Raw genomic sequence first — 14,202 nt, forward strand, 5'->3', positions numbered from 1 at the left:
TTACATTAGTATTTAACAATAGACTTAATAAAAAAAAAGTCATGGATAAGCCACTGCCCCTCAGAAGGACTCGGTTTCATAGAATATAACATAATGATGATGAATCTATATAACTCTTATCTAGTAAAGTAAAATTATATGCAGGATAAAGACAAGAAAGGGAAGGGGAAAAAGTAAAAGAAAAGGGAAACTATCGCCTAACCATCCCGCGAACCCTCCTCCTCTCCTCCGCATTCAGTTTATCAACCACATCCACTGTCTCCCCACCTCGAAGAACATCGTCCCACTCGTCCTCGTCCATACCCATTACAAGGACCATCTGGACACACCGCGCAAAGGCGTCTCGATGCCGGTACCGGCCCGAGACACCAGCCCCACCTGCAGAGGGGATGTCAAGAGCAGCGTTGACAAGACCAGCGACGTCGCGCTCGAGGCGGGTTGCACCGAGCGCATTGACGCGGCCGTGGTAGGCCCATAATCGCTTTTCGAGCAGCCGCGAAAGGTACGCGATTGTTACTGTCAGGAGGCGGTCGAAGGCGGTGCTATTCAGGATCCGGGAGATGGGGGCAAGGAGCTCCATCCAGGCTGCGCTGAAGCGGGGGCGAACTAGCTCCCGCGAGGAGTCTGGGTCGTTGTCTGGGGGTGCGGAGTCCGAGTCCGAGTCGAGGTCGGACTGGTAGGTTGTTAGTGGGGCGGTGTCAGAGGCTGGTTGGTATTCGATATCGCGGAAGGCATCGGAGAGGATGGGGCGGAGGCGGTGTTTGATAATGTTATTGAAGACGACTTGGATGCCGTCTGATAGGAGGTCGTTGACTTTGGCCTCGAAGCTATTCGAGAGAGTACTGAGGGTTTGAGAGACAACCGCTGCATCAGACGGGGAAGGAAAGAGTGTTCGGAGTTGGTCCGTTTCTTCAGGCTGACCCTCTGGATTGGTGACGGTCTTCTTGGACTCTGTGATGTTTTGGATGATGCGCCGAACGTAGTCAACTGCTACTTCGAGGTTGTTGATCAGGACCAGGAAGGAGATGACGATGTGCTCTGGAGGAGAGGCTCCCTGGTGGGTTGCCCGAGGGTAGCACTCGTCGCGCATCTTGCGTTGGGTCATGCCGATGAAGTCAGACCCAAGGACGCGTGATAGAGTTGGGACGACGTTGGTGACGACCCCAATCTGAGACGTTGAGAGAGACTGCTGTAGGACCTTGTTGACGATAAACATAATGTCATCAACTGCGGACGAGATATGTGGCGGATCTGCCTTCAACGGCCGCTGGCGGTTCAGAGTTAAGCCCGAGGGCTGCTCGTCTAGCTGGAACGCCTTTTCAACCGATCGTCTGAAGAAGAATGTCGTCATGATGTTGAAGGGGGATACGAGACGGTCATCGATCTTCTTGGAAAGAGCCGATTCTTTCAAGAATTGGAGTAACTCGAACCTTTGTTCTTCGTTTGGCTAGACGAGGTTGGTCAGCTTGGTTTTCTTGGAGATCTTATAGAAAGATTGAGACCTACATTGCATGCCTCCGCTAAGAATCGGCTGTAAAGCGACCACCGGTTTAGCATGATGGCCATTTCGTTCAACAGCCCATCGATTTCCTTCATGTCCACTCCTTCGTCTTCCGCAGTGACATCCCGGGTGGCCGGAGAATTGGATCTTGGCGTCGTAGTCCGTTGAGGGGGAAGAAAGCTCTGAACCAAGAAAGTAAAGGCATATGATTTAACATCCATCAATTTGCGGTCGATATGCCGTTCATCGCTCCAGGTGTCGAGAACGATACCGCCTTGCACATCAGCTTCCAGTTGTAAGCGCTCAATGACCCTATTCATCTTCCGGGGGCCATAGTGACGCTCGACAAGCGCTCCATGGCCGTCAACTATCTGCGCAATATGCTCGAATAGCTTGCTAAGTGTATTAGCGTAAAAGAAGCCGTCCTGCTGTCCTGTTCCCGTATTGAGATTCGACCGTGCTCGGGCCGCCACGCCCTGGCAGACATATCGTCCGTAGACATCCAAACCAACTTCCGAGCGCCCAATCAACGGGAATAGCTTAAAAAATCGGGTAATCTTAGCCCCATTGTTTTCCTTGACAGCCTTGTCAAACTCGCGCAGAAACAGCCCACACAGCGACTCAGCCGCATTGTTCAGTGTCACGTTTGGCGGATCCGGGACCTCCGCTGTAGGTACCATCTCTGCTGCGAAGGCACCTTGGACAACCTCCAAGGGCACCTTAGCCGCGCGGTCCAAATAGCTAGCTGCCCTTTCCCAGTCTTGGGGAGCCCCCATTGAGCCTGAGACCCCCAGGACACATGCTTTCAACTCTGACACCTGTTCCACAACCTCCAACGTGCCCTTTACCCTCGATTGTTCTAAGTCTAGACGACGAACTGCACTGGAGATACGGTCCGCGGTTGAAGCGGCACCGGAGAGCATGCCGTTGCTGATTGCTCGCGTGGTACTGGTTTGGGAGCCGAGATGAGCGCGGAGGAGGTCCAGCCGACCTAATTCTCGCGAGAAATCCTTTTGAGAGGCAACGAGAGCGTCAAGTCGAGCTGTTACGGCGGCCTCTTGCTCGTGCAGGTGGGACAGGGTGGCTTTGATTTCAGCGACGGAGCTTGCATTGTAGATGCCGGAGGGGGGCGATGTTGGTTTCGAGTCTGGTGTTGCTGACGATGGAGTTTCCGAGTGTCCATTGACAACAGCAGATGTATTATTTGCCATTCTCCCGGCATCCACAGCCATTGAGGCAAGGCTGCGATGTCAACAATGGGAACGTATTTATTATGTTCCTGGGAGACCGTTGATTACTTGGAGAACAAGCGATGTGGCAGAAGTTGAAGGCGGTGAGGGCGGACTTTGAGGGTCTGAATGACAGGCTGCAGGGTTTCCTGACTCATACTGCGACATAGAGGTTCCGGAGAGAAGTAAAGTCTTTGGCCGAAAGATCTACAATTATCGAGAAGTACGTTGTTGCAGCTGAGGAAGATCCGGTGCAAGAAAGCCAGCATCGATGGCCACAAAAATACGTGATGCCTAAGGCAAATACCGTGATCTGAAAATCAAACGTCATTTAGAAATATCTCAACTAGCTGCTCACACTCATTTGGGAAGATTTGATATAGATTCTCTTAGCGCTTGCTGCTCATATTATAGAAATATTTGTTTTCGCGTTTCCCAGTCACAATAGGACGCCGCCACAGAGCTCGACACCAGCAAACCAGGCCCAAGTCTGGTCGTCGGTTTCGCATCATGGGCAATGAATCATCTACGGTGGTAGACGAAAATACTCCACCGTCCGTGCTACAAGCACGTACAGTTGAAGCTGTTGCGAAATATGTCAAGGAGAAACAAGTGCGACGGGTGGTGGTGATGGTATGCCTCGTTATCCCAACATGCCCCTCCCCCGCTCTGATAGCTAACGCTCGGTGATGAATGTGTCTAGGTTGGGGCAGGAATAAGCACATCAGCCGGTATACCCGATTTCCGGTCTCCAGATACTGGTATATATGCAAACCTCATCCACCTGGACCTACCCGACCCCGAGGCGGTGTTCGACATCAGTTTTTTCAGAGAAAATCCTAAGCCATTCTACGCTTTGGCGCGCGAGCTGGCCCCAGGCCAGTACAGACCTACAATCGCACATTCGTTTGTAAAACTACTCTATGAAAAGGGAAAGCTTTTGAAGCACTTTACGCAGAACATCGACTGTTTAGAGCGGCTGGCGGGTGTACCAGGCGAGATGATCGTCGAAGCACACGGGAGCTTCGCGACTCAGCGCTGCATTGACTGTAAAACGGCATATCCGGAAGATGCCATGAAGGAAGCAATTGCGAAGGCTAAGGTGCCGTCGTGCGAGGAGTGTCGGGGGTTAGTGAAGCCGGATATCGTTTTCTTTGGGGAAGCCCTCCCCGAGTCTTTCTTCTCCAACAGAGACCTTCCCGAAACGGCAGACCTGTGCATTGTCATGGGGACAAGTCTCCAAGTGCAGCCATTTGCTAGCCTCCCCTCGTTCGTTGCAGATGGTGTCCCACGTGTTCTAATTAACCGGGAGCGAGTTGGGGGGATAGGGTCTCGTCCAGACGATGTCCTCATCTTAGGCGACTGTGACGACGGGGTGAGGATACTTGCGCGAGCACTGGGCTGGGAGGAAGAACTGCAAAGCTTGTGGGAGGAAGCCAACCCCAACAAGAAGTCGCGGGAGGAAGAACTGGCGCCTCCTGCGACGCGAGAAGAGCGGCTCGAGAATGAGATTACCCGGTTGACCGCAGAAGTAGACAAGACGCTGGAGATCTCAGACGCTTACCAGAAACGTGTTCGGGAGCGTCTGGACAGTTCCTCACCTGAAAACAATGGGGTTACAGGACTGGCTCACGTTTTCCCGCATTTGGCCAAAAAATAAAAGTCGCAAAAGAGGTTATGAGGCGGCGTTGGGAGTTTACTCTGCTTACTTCGGGGACGAAATACGATCACATAATGAGGCATGAGCATATAAACATCAAATAAAGTATATTATTAGATCATCCCTGAAGCAATTTATATATAAACAAACTACTATGCAGCATTGGGTGTGAGCGCCTTGCACGCCATCCAGTAGGCCTTGTTCATAGCAAAACAATCCCACTGGATGCTCTCGAGACAAAGGGGAACCTCGCTGGGAGCAACATGTTCCACGAAGAACTGACTAGTCAGTGATCGTATTATGGACGAATAATAAGAGGTACACCTACTGCGTTCTCTTTGTGGATACGGTCGAAACCTTCCTGCATGCCTTTCCGTAGGTCATTGTTGAATTTCGAAGCGTCGTCGGTGAGGTCACTGTATAACTCGATGCTAGTTATAGCAAACTAGAGATATCAACGTTATTACGGGAATTGGAGTAATATTGGAGGCGTGTATTGGAATGATACCATGTGGTATGCCTCGCATATGGTGAATTGAATAGCCTCATCACAGGGACTGGAAAATGGCTGCTGGATCGAATTTGTGCCAGGTGCTATGATGGCGTTGTAGGCGACGCTGACATCCTATTTATAGTGTTAATTAATTGGATAGGTTATGGTGTTGGCAGTCATACAGAGGCGGTGATATTCGCGGATTCCTCGTCGATTCTGTCTAAAAGGACGTATGCTCCCTTGAGACCAAGGTCGAGCTCGAGGAGACGATTGATGATGGAAGATTCAATAGTGGCTGCTACTGCAACTGTCACAAAAATGAGCTGGATTAATTTGAAAAACATGATAGATACTGTTGCAGATGAATGAAATAGTACAGGAGGATGGTATGGAAGAGTAAGTGTACATGGGCGTTATTCTAGTATTTATATGTGCGTATTTTTTGATGCAGCGAAACTCAACTCTATTTACATGTTGAGGAAGCATAGAGTGTCACTATTATAGTTCATACCGAGTTTGCAAGTGGTGGGATGATGGATCGTAGTACGAGTAGTATACACTGCTTTTAGTGCGTCGTCGGAAGAATCCTCCGTGTGTGTGTGTGTGTGTGTGTGTGTGTGTGTGTAACACAAATTAGTTCGTGGCAGTAGTGAAGAGCATCGGCCGACTATGATATAATCAGGATGATCATGCTTGGCTCTTCGTCCTGACAGCCTCAGACAATGATGCGCCATGATGTCAGCCACAGACACTGGCGGCGTCACCTATTGATCTCAGGTCTCAATGCTGAGGACAAGAAAACGAAGAATCAGCACTGCAAGACTGCTGAAGCTGGCGAGATAATAATAAGACTGCACGCAACGACCGGGTCATGGAAGCGAGCTTGAGTCTTGACAGGTCGAGGAAAGCTCCCAAATGATAGACCGGTGAGATTGTGGGGTTCTTGTGCTTGATCCAGACCCCTCGAGAAAATCCCCCACTCTGTTGCTCTTCAAAGTTTATCTTCCTCTTTTCTTCATCCCTTCCTTGTCTTCCTTTTTTCCTCCTCAATTGCATCGACCTCATCCTCAGTCTCATATTATCTTATTCTGATTCTCGTTCTCGTTCAAAATGGTCGGACTTGGTCCCAAACGCCGTCCCTCCCGGAGGGGTACGTCACCGCTCCCCTCCTCCCCTCCAGCTTTGGTCCTAATCTTGTCTTTCAGGGTCCACGACGGACGTGCCCCAGGACCTCTTGGAGCAGATCAAACAGTTTGAAGAGATCTTTACTGTTGACACTGCCAAGCTTAAGCAGGTCGTCGACCACTTCGTCAAGGAGCTGGAGAAGGGTAAGTGACGTGAACAAGTAAATATCTGAACATCGCTGAGAGTCGGCTCCTTTAGGCCTTACCGTCAAGGGCGGCAACATTGTGAGCACCCAGAAGTCCGACTAGCGTCGTCCACTATCTAACAGTGTAGCCTATGAATGTCACCTGGGTTATGGGTTTCCCGGACGGCCAGGAACAAGGCACGTTTCTGGCCCTCGACATGGGCGGTACCAACTTGCGTGTTTGTGAAATCACCTTGACTAAGGAAAAAGGCGGCTTCGATATCATCCAGTCCAAGTACCGAATGCCCGAGGAGCTCAAGACGGGCAATGCGGAAGAACTGTGGGAATACATTGTCGACTGTGTTGAGCAGTTCATCCAGTTCCACCACGAGAACGAAAGCCTGACAAGTTTGCCGCTGGGTTTCACCTTTTCATACCCCGCCACTCAGGACTACATCGACCATGGTGTCCTTCAACGTTGGACCAAGGGCTTCGACATTGACGGCGTCGAGGGTGAGGATGTCGTGCCTCCTCTCGAGAAGGTCTTTAAGGAGAGGGTACGGCACCGATTTAGGCCTTTCGACTTTGTGTGTGCGCGTACTGACTGTCATTATAGGGCCTCCCCATTAAGGTTGCTGCTTTGATCAATGATACAACCGGAACACTCATTGCATCCTCGTACACTGACTCCGAAATGAAGATTGGCTGCATTTTCGGCACCGGCGTCAACGCCGCCTATATGGAGGATGCCGGCTCTGTACCAAAGTTGGCCCACATGAATCTACCACCAGACATGCCCGTTGCAATCAACTGCGAGTACGGCGCATTTGACAATGAACACGTTGTCCTCCCCCTCACTAAGTACGACCACATCATCGACCGCGACTCACCCCGTCCCGGCCAGCAGGCCTTTGAGAAGATGACCGCTGGTCTGTACCTGGGAGAGATCTTCCGGCTGGCTCTGGTAGACATCCTAGACAGCCATCCAGGGCTTATCTTTGCCGACCAGGATACCTCTCAGCTGCGAATTCCGTACTTGTTGGACTCGTCCTTCCCGGCCGCAATCGAGGAAGACCCTTACGAGAATCTGACGGAAACCGCGGAGCTCGTTCAAAACAAGCTTAAGATCACATCGACCCGTTCCGAACTCGAAATGATGCGTCGCCTCGCTGAGCTGATTGGCACTCGTGCTGCTCGCCTGTCCGCCTGCGGTGTCGCCGCCATCTGCAAGAAAAAGAACATCGAGACCTGCCACGTCGGAGCTGACGGCTCGGTCTTCACAAAATACCCACACTTCAAGGCCCGTGGTGCCCAGGCCCTGCGTGAAATCCTTGACTGGGCCCCCAGCGACAAGGACAAGGTTACCATCCATGCTGCCGAGGATGGATCCGGTGTCGGTGCTGCTCTGATCGCCGCCTTGACACTGAAGCGTGTCCGCGCCGGCAACTTGGCTGGTATTCGCAATGCAAAGGACATGCAAGCATTCTGTTAATTCCCCACAATTGCACCTGTGGTTTAGAAAGGCGCTGTTTAGGATTTGGGCCCGTTGGTAATGTCTATGATACTGGTGTTATGAATGATTGCAATTGCGAGGGGCCAGGGGTTAGGATTGGGTATATCGGTGCCCTAAGAAGATATACAGAGTCGAAAAAACAAAGATACTGCGAGGCTTCATGATTCAGCCTTCGCGTACAGATAAGTTGGTCATAGACATGGACTACTAGACATGTTAGACAATCTACAAACAATTCCTAAAAAAATTTCTAATTTGTTTTTATACATTTAGAATCAACGCTGTTTTGATTGATATATGTAGACATAGATCTAAATGCAGCAAAACCCCTACCCCTGGATCTGCCACAACCGAATCCGTCCTCGGTCATTGCCAATAGCCAGGTACTCAGAGTTTGGTGAAATGGCCACAGACGTGACCCGCCCCAACGGCGTGCTCTGCGTCGGCCAATTCCGGTACACCGTACAGCTAGGGAGATGCACAAGACGCAAGGCATCTTTCTTAGTTTCACTCGCCATGGCGAGGAATTGTCCATCCGGTGCGAATTGGATATGGCTTATGGACGTAACGAGCTGGTCAAGCGCACGGGTTGGTTCCGGATTTCGAGGAATCGCGGTTGAAGTATCCCCCTTTGCGGAAGAGAGGGAGGCGTATGTATTCGCCCACTTGGAGCGATCGTAGATGTTGACGATACCGGAGTTGCTTCCGATGGCTACCCAGCGGTCGCCTCCTAGGGCTGATTGCTCAGTGCTCCCGCCGAGGCGGAGGATGGTCGTTCCTACACCACCAGCGTCCTTCCATCGTGCAACGATGCGGTTAAGCTGGGCGTCCCATTCGGAGACCTCACCGTTCAGGTTGACGGCCGTTAGACCCTCGCCATTCCTCCACCAGGCGAAGTCGGCTACACCGCCACGGCCATCGACACGGACTTGCGCGATCCATTGTGCTGTGGTTGTGCTATGGATGTTGACGACGCCGCCACCCTTGCGGACGGAGCCGATGAGGCCAATGTAGCGTCCGCAGGGGGATAATTTAAGGTGCTCCATGGACTTCTGTTCCTCGCGGCGGTCTGCGGAGCCATTGATCTTGTCAACCTTGCCGGAGTTGAGGTCCCAAATGTGGAAGAAGCGGCGGCGGCCAGAAGCGTAGATTTGGTTTCCATCGGGGAAAGAAAAGGCTGATGTGCTGATGGGAGTTTTGCGGAGGTGTAGCGATGTAAGGAGCGGGTTGGGAGCAGGCGCATCGGGGGCGACGTGGTGGAGGAACAGGGTTGATGCTGGTCCCGACGAGAGGATTAATGGGTGATGAGGGTGAAACGAGAGGGAGCTGACGGCGGACTATACATTGCGCATGTTAGTAGCTTATAAGAAAAGAGGTGCTCACTGTGCGCTTACTGGTTGGTCTTGTCCAATATCTTTCAAGCGTTGAAGACCAATAACTTCTGTTCGCAATTTTGGCCTACCACCCGTTGGGCCAGTAGTTTCGTTTTTCGTGAAGTCAATCCCCTGTAGGAGTTTCGCCAGCGGCTGCGTCGATGTTCCTTCTTCCTCGTCCGTGTCCATATCTTCTCCGCGATTAAAGTCATCTTCATCTTCGTCTACCTGCCTGTTCAGCGTAGGGTTTGCCCAGTTGGGCGTGGGATGCAGTTGGAGATATTGCCTGCGCAGTCGCCGGATGTACTCCTTCCCGCTGATTATATCTTCCGATTCAGCAACGCGCAATTTCCTCAATCTGTTATTGCCAGCCAGCGAGACTGTGATGCGCTCATCATCGCTATCGTGCCACACTGCGGGGAGTCCATCTAATTCATCATCTTCATTCTCAGGTTCAACCGGTGCGGCTGGAAGTTCAAGTTCTGAAGATACCGGGCCGGCGCCAGAGTCAAGGAAAAAGAGCTACTCAGCTACCATTAGCAAAATCAAGCCATTCAAATAGGGTCTCCAATACACACATCAGCGTCGGCAATATCTTCCAGGTTTTGCTCTTCTTGATCTCCCTCGGCTTCATCTGGGCTCTCATCGGAGATATTTGTGAGGGCTAGTGAGTTGAGGTTTTTTCCAGACTTTAAGGCACTCTGGAATTCATCACCATCGCCAAAGAGAAGACTCTCTAGCTTTTTCTCAGTCTCATCTTTCTCAGCAACCTTTTTCTCTCTGGCATTCTTTTCTTTAAAGGTCGTTTTGGGCATTATCGCGGCCAATTGTCGGCTTTTGGATGATTCTATAAGTCAACCGCAAGACCTTGAAAAGTAGAAGGGGGAAAACTCGGATGAAAGTCTACCACTTGAGTTATGCCACCGGAGAGGTACATTCAAAGCCAAGCGAATAATTTTTCTCTCCAAACGGCAGAATACAGCGGTGTATCCGGCGGTGCATATATCGGAACCCCAGGCATATACCACGCTCCTGACCTTACATGCTACTGAAATATAGGTATAACAGTGAGATATAATTCGGAAATCTTGGTGATGTTATGAGATATATATTTAATTACAAAATATTCACATGAGTGACCTAACCCCACATCACCGGAGAATTGTAAAGTCATCAGATCCCCTAACGCCCGATATAAAACGCCATAACTGATATCAACACGGGTTTTTCGTTTGTGCATTTGGTTTCGTAGAAATTGTTTCGTCACATTCTCCGGGGTTGTTCAGGGTTGGCGCTGATCCAGATTCTGAAGACTCTGCCGGGTTTAGCTCAGGAGAATCTAATCGACTCAGGGCTTCTTTAAACTGCACGGGACTGCGTATGTTCCTTTCGTCACTCCTTCTAGAGACCTCATTTACTGATTCATAGTCATCATCCAAGCCGGCCAACAGTGCGTGGCGATCGTCGTTGTCGTTTTCTCCAACATCACTGTCGTCTTCCAGAGTATCATGAGACGGAGAAAGCGGTTTCTTGATAAAGATGTCGATGATGTAGTACTGTATCGCATTCATTATGACAGGGAACAGCAACATGACGAAAATGATCTGGATTGCGGTGTTGCCTTCTGTCCATCGCAAAGCCCAGTCACCCACTTTGACGATAAGTGGCACCATCTGGATGAGGAAGAACACGCATATCTTCATTCCTAGAAGGCCCATAAAGTAAATTATAGACTGCTTAAACCACCATCCGAAGCGCGGTGGATCTCCATAGTTCCCTGATTCAATAGACTCTGGAGGGTTTGCGAGAGGAGTATATACCGCCAAGCGGTTCAGAAAATGGAGGATGAAGATCAAAATTGGGATGCCGAGCGTAGTCTGTTTCGCGGTGTGTTAGCGGCCATTTTAGCAAACAGTAAAGGAGAAGCTGATAGACGAGAAAAATAAACTTACGTCGATGCCCAGATTCAGCAAATAGAAGGAGCATGGATTTGGTTTATATTTTCTTGTGATCTCAAACTGCCCGGCAGAAAACATGGACATAACGAGATTGAGAAGATGCAGCATAGATGAGCCAAACACTTGCTTCGAGGCATCGAATGCCCACACTTTCACGGGCCGTTGAGGGCGCTCTCTCCATCGCTTGTAGACAAGCGATAACAGAGCCAGCATTCCGAGGGCAGCCTGGACAACGAGTGAAAACGGCCCCAGCAGCCGGCATTCCCCGTTATCGTCGTCATTTTCAGGGGAACCCGAGCTTGTTGGGTTATATGAAGCGGTCGGGGTAGTTGATGCTGCGAGCGATGGAGTTGTAGAGGCGCCACTGGTGGTTGGAACTGCCGCATGTACTCCGACGCCGAGAGCGGCAAATACCAGGGTACTTGCGGATAATAACGAAATAGGCCGGAAAACCATGGTGGTTCAAGCTCACCAGCGCTGGCGAGAGGCGTATGGATAAAGTATGACCGGTGAGATCGTGATGGACGGGAGCGTATACGTAGGGTAGACTAAGACAACTATATGCGCGCATAAGCTGGGGAGAATCGAGGGATGGAGGTTGGGCGGATGCGTGGCGGACAAAATGGGGGGAATAAATGGATATGGGATCGAAGAATACCTCTCTTGCCAGCAAGGAGCCTGAGCCAGCCAGGAGAAAGCCTTGAAGATATACGCCTCAGTCGGAGTGACAGTTGACTCTTGCTTCACAGCCCCCGCAGACTACCCTGGGCAGGCTGCGCTGGGCGGCTGTGACGGGCGCTGGCCTGCTTCTGCTGGTTTTGGCTAGCGTGTCTAGACCGATTGGTGCTCTTGGCGCTGTTCGACCTTGACGCCGACCGTGCAGCGAGAAGTTGAACGAGCCCGTACTGTCTCGGATTGATTACTATGTAGTGAATTTGTGGATGACCAAGTGCTAAATTTTGGCTAAAAGAAATCTAGCTGGGGCCTAATTTGTAGGTTTTGAGGATGCCTTCGCGTGAGTATATCTGAAAATTGTAGACTAGGTACCTATGTCGTCGATAGCGCTTATGAGCTAGGATATGTATGTTTATATGTAGAATCGTAGTACGTACAACTTCTAATTATATACAACCGTCACCTACAAATGCCCCGAGAAGGAACCGAAGAACTTCTACCACGCCTAATCTGTGGGCCAGAGTGGCTCGACCAACTGTAATGCCAGCAAGTGGATACAATTATGACACTGACCGGCGAAAACTCACGTTGCATGGCCGCTAGCAATGCACTACGGTGTAGATACTCCATAAATACTTAGTAGCCGCAAAGGACAGCCCTGGTTGCAGGAGATCTCAGAGATCAAAGGGTCTTCGCTAGAACCTCTTTCATGTAGTTGAACGCGCATGTGCCTATTACCACCTACGAAAAAGTAGACTTTGATGCCTCATAGGTTTGCCGAGCCATAGAACGGCCGGCAGTTGATGTGATGTATTGATAGCAGTAACTGGGCGGTATAATAATTCCAATCCAGCCTGTGAAAAAATACCCCATCCTTCTCCTGGAGCAAAAGCCAGAGAAGCGTGTCATTCTACCCACCAGCCCTCAAAACCCAGGAACGAGAGCCGGGAAACCCATATGAGTGAGAAGCAAAAATTGAACGCCGTAAACCCCGCAGCCGACCAAAGACAGTGTGCACATCCCCGTGCCATGCAGAGAGCGCAGCGGACACGTAAAATAAGCGATGAAAAGAAAATCGTCACGTCATTCTATACCATGCTGTTGTTTGAGACGTTCCAAATTCTCTTGCCTTTCCGCCAGATCCTCCTTCGACTTGGCCATTTTCTCCGGCTGGTGATATAGGACTGAAAAATCACAACAGATTAGCCTCCTTCGAGTCCAGAATTCCGTCATGACCAATCTCGAAAACGTACCGACAAGATATCTGTTCTGAAAGTTGAATCCATTGAGCTTATCGCATGCCTGTTTGGCGTCGTGAACGTCTTCATAGACCACGAATGCAGTGCCTTTCGAGTTGTTCGCGATCCCTTGTCGTATTTGTCTGCAGGAACGAGTGATGATCAGCGCACTGGTAGAAAACGACAAAAAGGTATACTATAGCCAAGCGGGGAGCGTACCGGATAGGCCCGAACTTTCCGAAAAGATCGAAGAGTTGTTCAGCAGTCACGTTGTAGCTATATCCTGGTTAGAAACTCAACTCAATGCGATCGCGGCTGACCAGAACGGCGGAGGCGAATTAGGTGATTGGGAGACACGGCATACTTGAGGTTCTTGACAAAGAGAATCCTAGAAGATGTTAATCCCTGTAGATCTAGCATTGAGCTCCGATATAGACCGTTTACCACATAGACGCAGGTCCGGTCAACCTAGTCGGAGGGGACTTAGCTAGGAGGGGTGTTCGAGACTTACCGATTGGCTTCGGGGGCGAGCTTTCGGCTCATCCTCAGGCGAAAAAGTATTAGAAAAATGAAATGTTCAGTTAGAAAAGTGTTGAATCCGAAACCCAGCTGGGGTTTGAGATTTTTCAGATAAAAGGAGAGAAAGAGGAAGAAAATAGAGGGGAAGAACGAGAGAACTTCAACCACTCGAGGCAAGTCAAGTTGGTCGCGAGATTTGGAGGAGAGCCTTGGATTCCTCTTTGGGGTTAGCTTCGTCAGCGCATCGGAGCCTCAATACAGATGGTACTTCTCATGGACTATATTATGCGAATGCAATGGATATCATCTGGTAAGAGGAGAATACAGTATTGTACCCCATCCTCAACAGACATGTCTTGATCGTTGTCAGCGCGAAGTCATGGCCTCTTGTCCTGCTGGCCTATCTCGGCCGCAAACGATTTTATGCCTGAGGCAGAAACTCGGACCTCTCCTCTCTTCGCTGCACCGGCTGGTAGTCCCCTCCCCATCTCCCATCCTCTGTCGTCAATCTGTCGGGCTTCGCGTGCAATCCGGCGGCTCTGTCATCCTGAGCCCCGTTCGATCCTCGAGACACGGTACTTCTGCCTTTCTCCCTCTCGTCTGTGTCCGTCGCGGTGTCCTCGGTGCTGCGCCCATCCGGCAGAGGGAGAGACTGGAACTTCTTGCCCCCCTCAACTTCAGCGCTCCGCCGTGCGACTCTCCTCCGTCAACCTCCCCGTCCCATTTTTCGGCGC

The 14,202-nt window shown here is 50.6% G+C and overlaps 7 protein-coding genes across 7 annotated transcripts; 2 read left to right on the forward strand and 5 right to left on the reverse strand.

The window, feature by feature from the left end:
• Positions 1–39: 39 nt before the first annotated feature.
• ASPVEDRAFT_44060 (Golgi transport complex subunit COG4) lies at positions 40–3,098 on the reverse strand. The gene is made up of 2 exons (XM_040812966.1): positions 1,507–3,098; positions 40–1,447 (listed from the first exon to the last, which is right to left on the reverse strand). Exons 1-2 carry the CDS (start codon positions 2,731–2,733, stop codon positions 191–193), a joined length of 2,484 nt encoding a protein of 827 aa, XP_040670312.1. The 5' UTR covers positions 2,734–3,098; the 3' UTR covers positions 40–190.
• A 130-nt stretch (positions 3,099–3,228) lies between these two features.
• Positions 3,229–4,438, forward strand: ASPVEDRAFT_172909 (SIR2 family NAD-dependent protein deacylase). Its single transcript, XM_040808734.1, has 2 exons — positions 3,229–3,363; positions 3,434–4,438. Exons 1-2 carry the CDS (start codon positions 3,241–3,243, stop codon positions 4,388–4,390), a joined length of 1,080 nt encoding a protein of 359 aa, XP_040670313.1. The 5' UTR covers positions 3,229–3,240; the 3' UTR covers positions 4,391–4,438.
• A 104-nt stretch (positions 4,439–4,542) lies between these two features.
• On the reverse strand, positions 4,543–5,227 carry ASPVEDRAFT_30998 (uncharacterized protein; the record flags this gene model as incomplete). The annotated part of the gene is made up of 4 exons (XM_040810413.1): positions 4,543–4,668; positions 4,719–4,835; positions 4,899–5,015; positions 5,066–5,227. The coding sequence occupies 4 exons, from the start codon at positions 5,225–5,227 to the stop codon at positions 4,543–4,545; spliced, it is 522 nt and encodes a 173-aa protein (XP_040670314.1).
• A 376-nt stretch (positions 5,228–5,603) lies between these two features.
• Positions 5,604–8,046, forward strand: ASPVEDRAFT_44063 (putative hexokinase Kxk). Its single transcript, XM_040812967.1, has 5 exons — positions 5,604–6,033; positions 6,089–6,211; positions 6,267–6,292; positions 6,342–6,749; positions 6,809–8,046. Exons 1-5 carry the CDS (start codon positions 5,994–5,996, stop codon positions 7,682–7,684), a joined length of 1,473 nt encoding a protein of 490 aa, XP_040670315.1. The 5' UTR covers positions 5,604–5,993; the 3' UTR covers positions 7,685–8,046.
• On the reverse strand, positions 7,985–9,998 carry ASPVEDRAFT_152895 (WD40 repeat domain-containing protein). The gene is made up of 3 exons (XM_040808330.1): positions 9,657–9,998; positions 9,100–9,600; positions 7,985–9,042 (listed from the first exon to the last, which is right to left on the reverse strand). Exons 1-3 carry the CDS (start codon positions 9,891–9,893, stop codon positions 8,035–8,037), a joined length of 1,746 nt encoding a protein of 581 aa, XP_040670316.1. The 5' UTR covers positions 9,894–9,998; the 3' UTR covers positions 7,985–8,034.
• A 142-nt stretch (positions 9,999–10,140) lies between these two features.
• On the reverse strand, positions 10,141–11,778 carry ASPVEDRAFT_44065 (STIMATE family protein). The gene is made up of 2 exons (XM_040812969.1): positions 11,031–11,778; positions 10,141–10,955 (listed from the first exon to the last, which is right to left on the reverse strand). Exons 1-2 carry the CDS (start codon positions 11,490–11,492, stop codon positions 10,293–10,295), a joined length of 1,125 nt encoding a protein of 374 aa, XP_040670317.1. The 5' UTR covers positions 11,493–11,778; the 3' UTR covers positions 10,141–10,292.
• Positions 11,779–12,482: 704 nt separating this feature from the next.
• On the reverse strand, positions 12,483–13,806 carry ASPVEDRAFT_197114 (putative pre-mRNA branch site protein p14). Its single transcript, XM_040809228.1, has 6 exons — positions 13,737–13,806; positions 13,461–13,685; positions 13,314–13,337; positions 13,169–13,225; positions 12,965–13,092; positions 12,483–12,895 (listed from the first exon to the last, which is right to left on the reverse strand). Exons 2-6 carry the CDS (start codon positions 13,490–13,492, stop codon positions 12,795–12,797), a joined length of 342 nt encoding a protein of 113 aa, XP_040670318.1. The 5' UTR covers positions 13,493–13,685; positions 13,737–13,806; the 3' UTR covers positions 12,483–12,794.
• Positions 13,807–14,202: the final 396 nt, after the last annotated feature.

This window comes from Aspergillus versicolor, assembly GCF_001890125.1.
Source record: "Aspergillus versicolor CBS 583.65 unplaced genomic scaffold ASPVEscaffold_7, whole genome shotgun sequence".
In the NCBI taxonomy this organism is placed as follows: Eukaryota; Fungi; Ascomycota; class Eurotiomycetes; order Eurotiales; family Aspergillaceae; genus Aspergillus; species Aspergillus versicolor.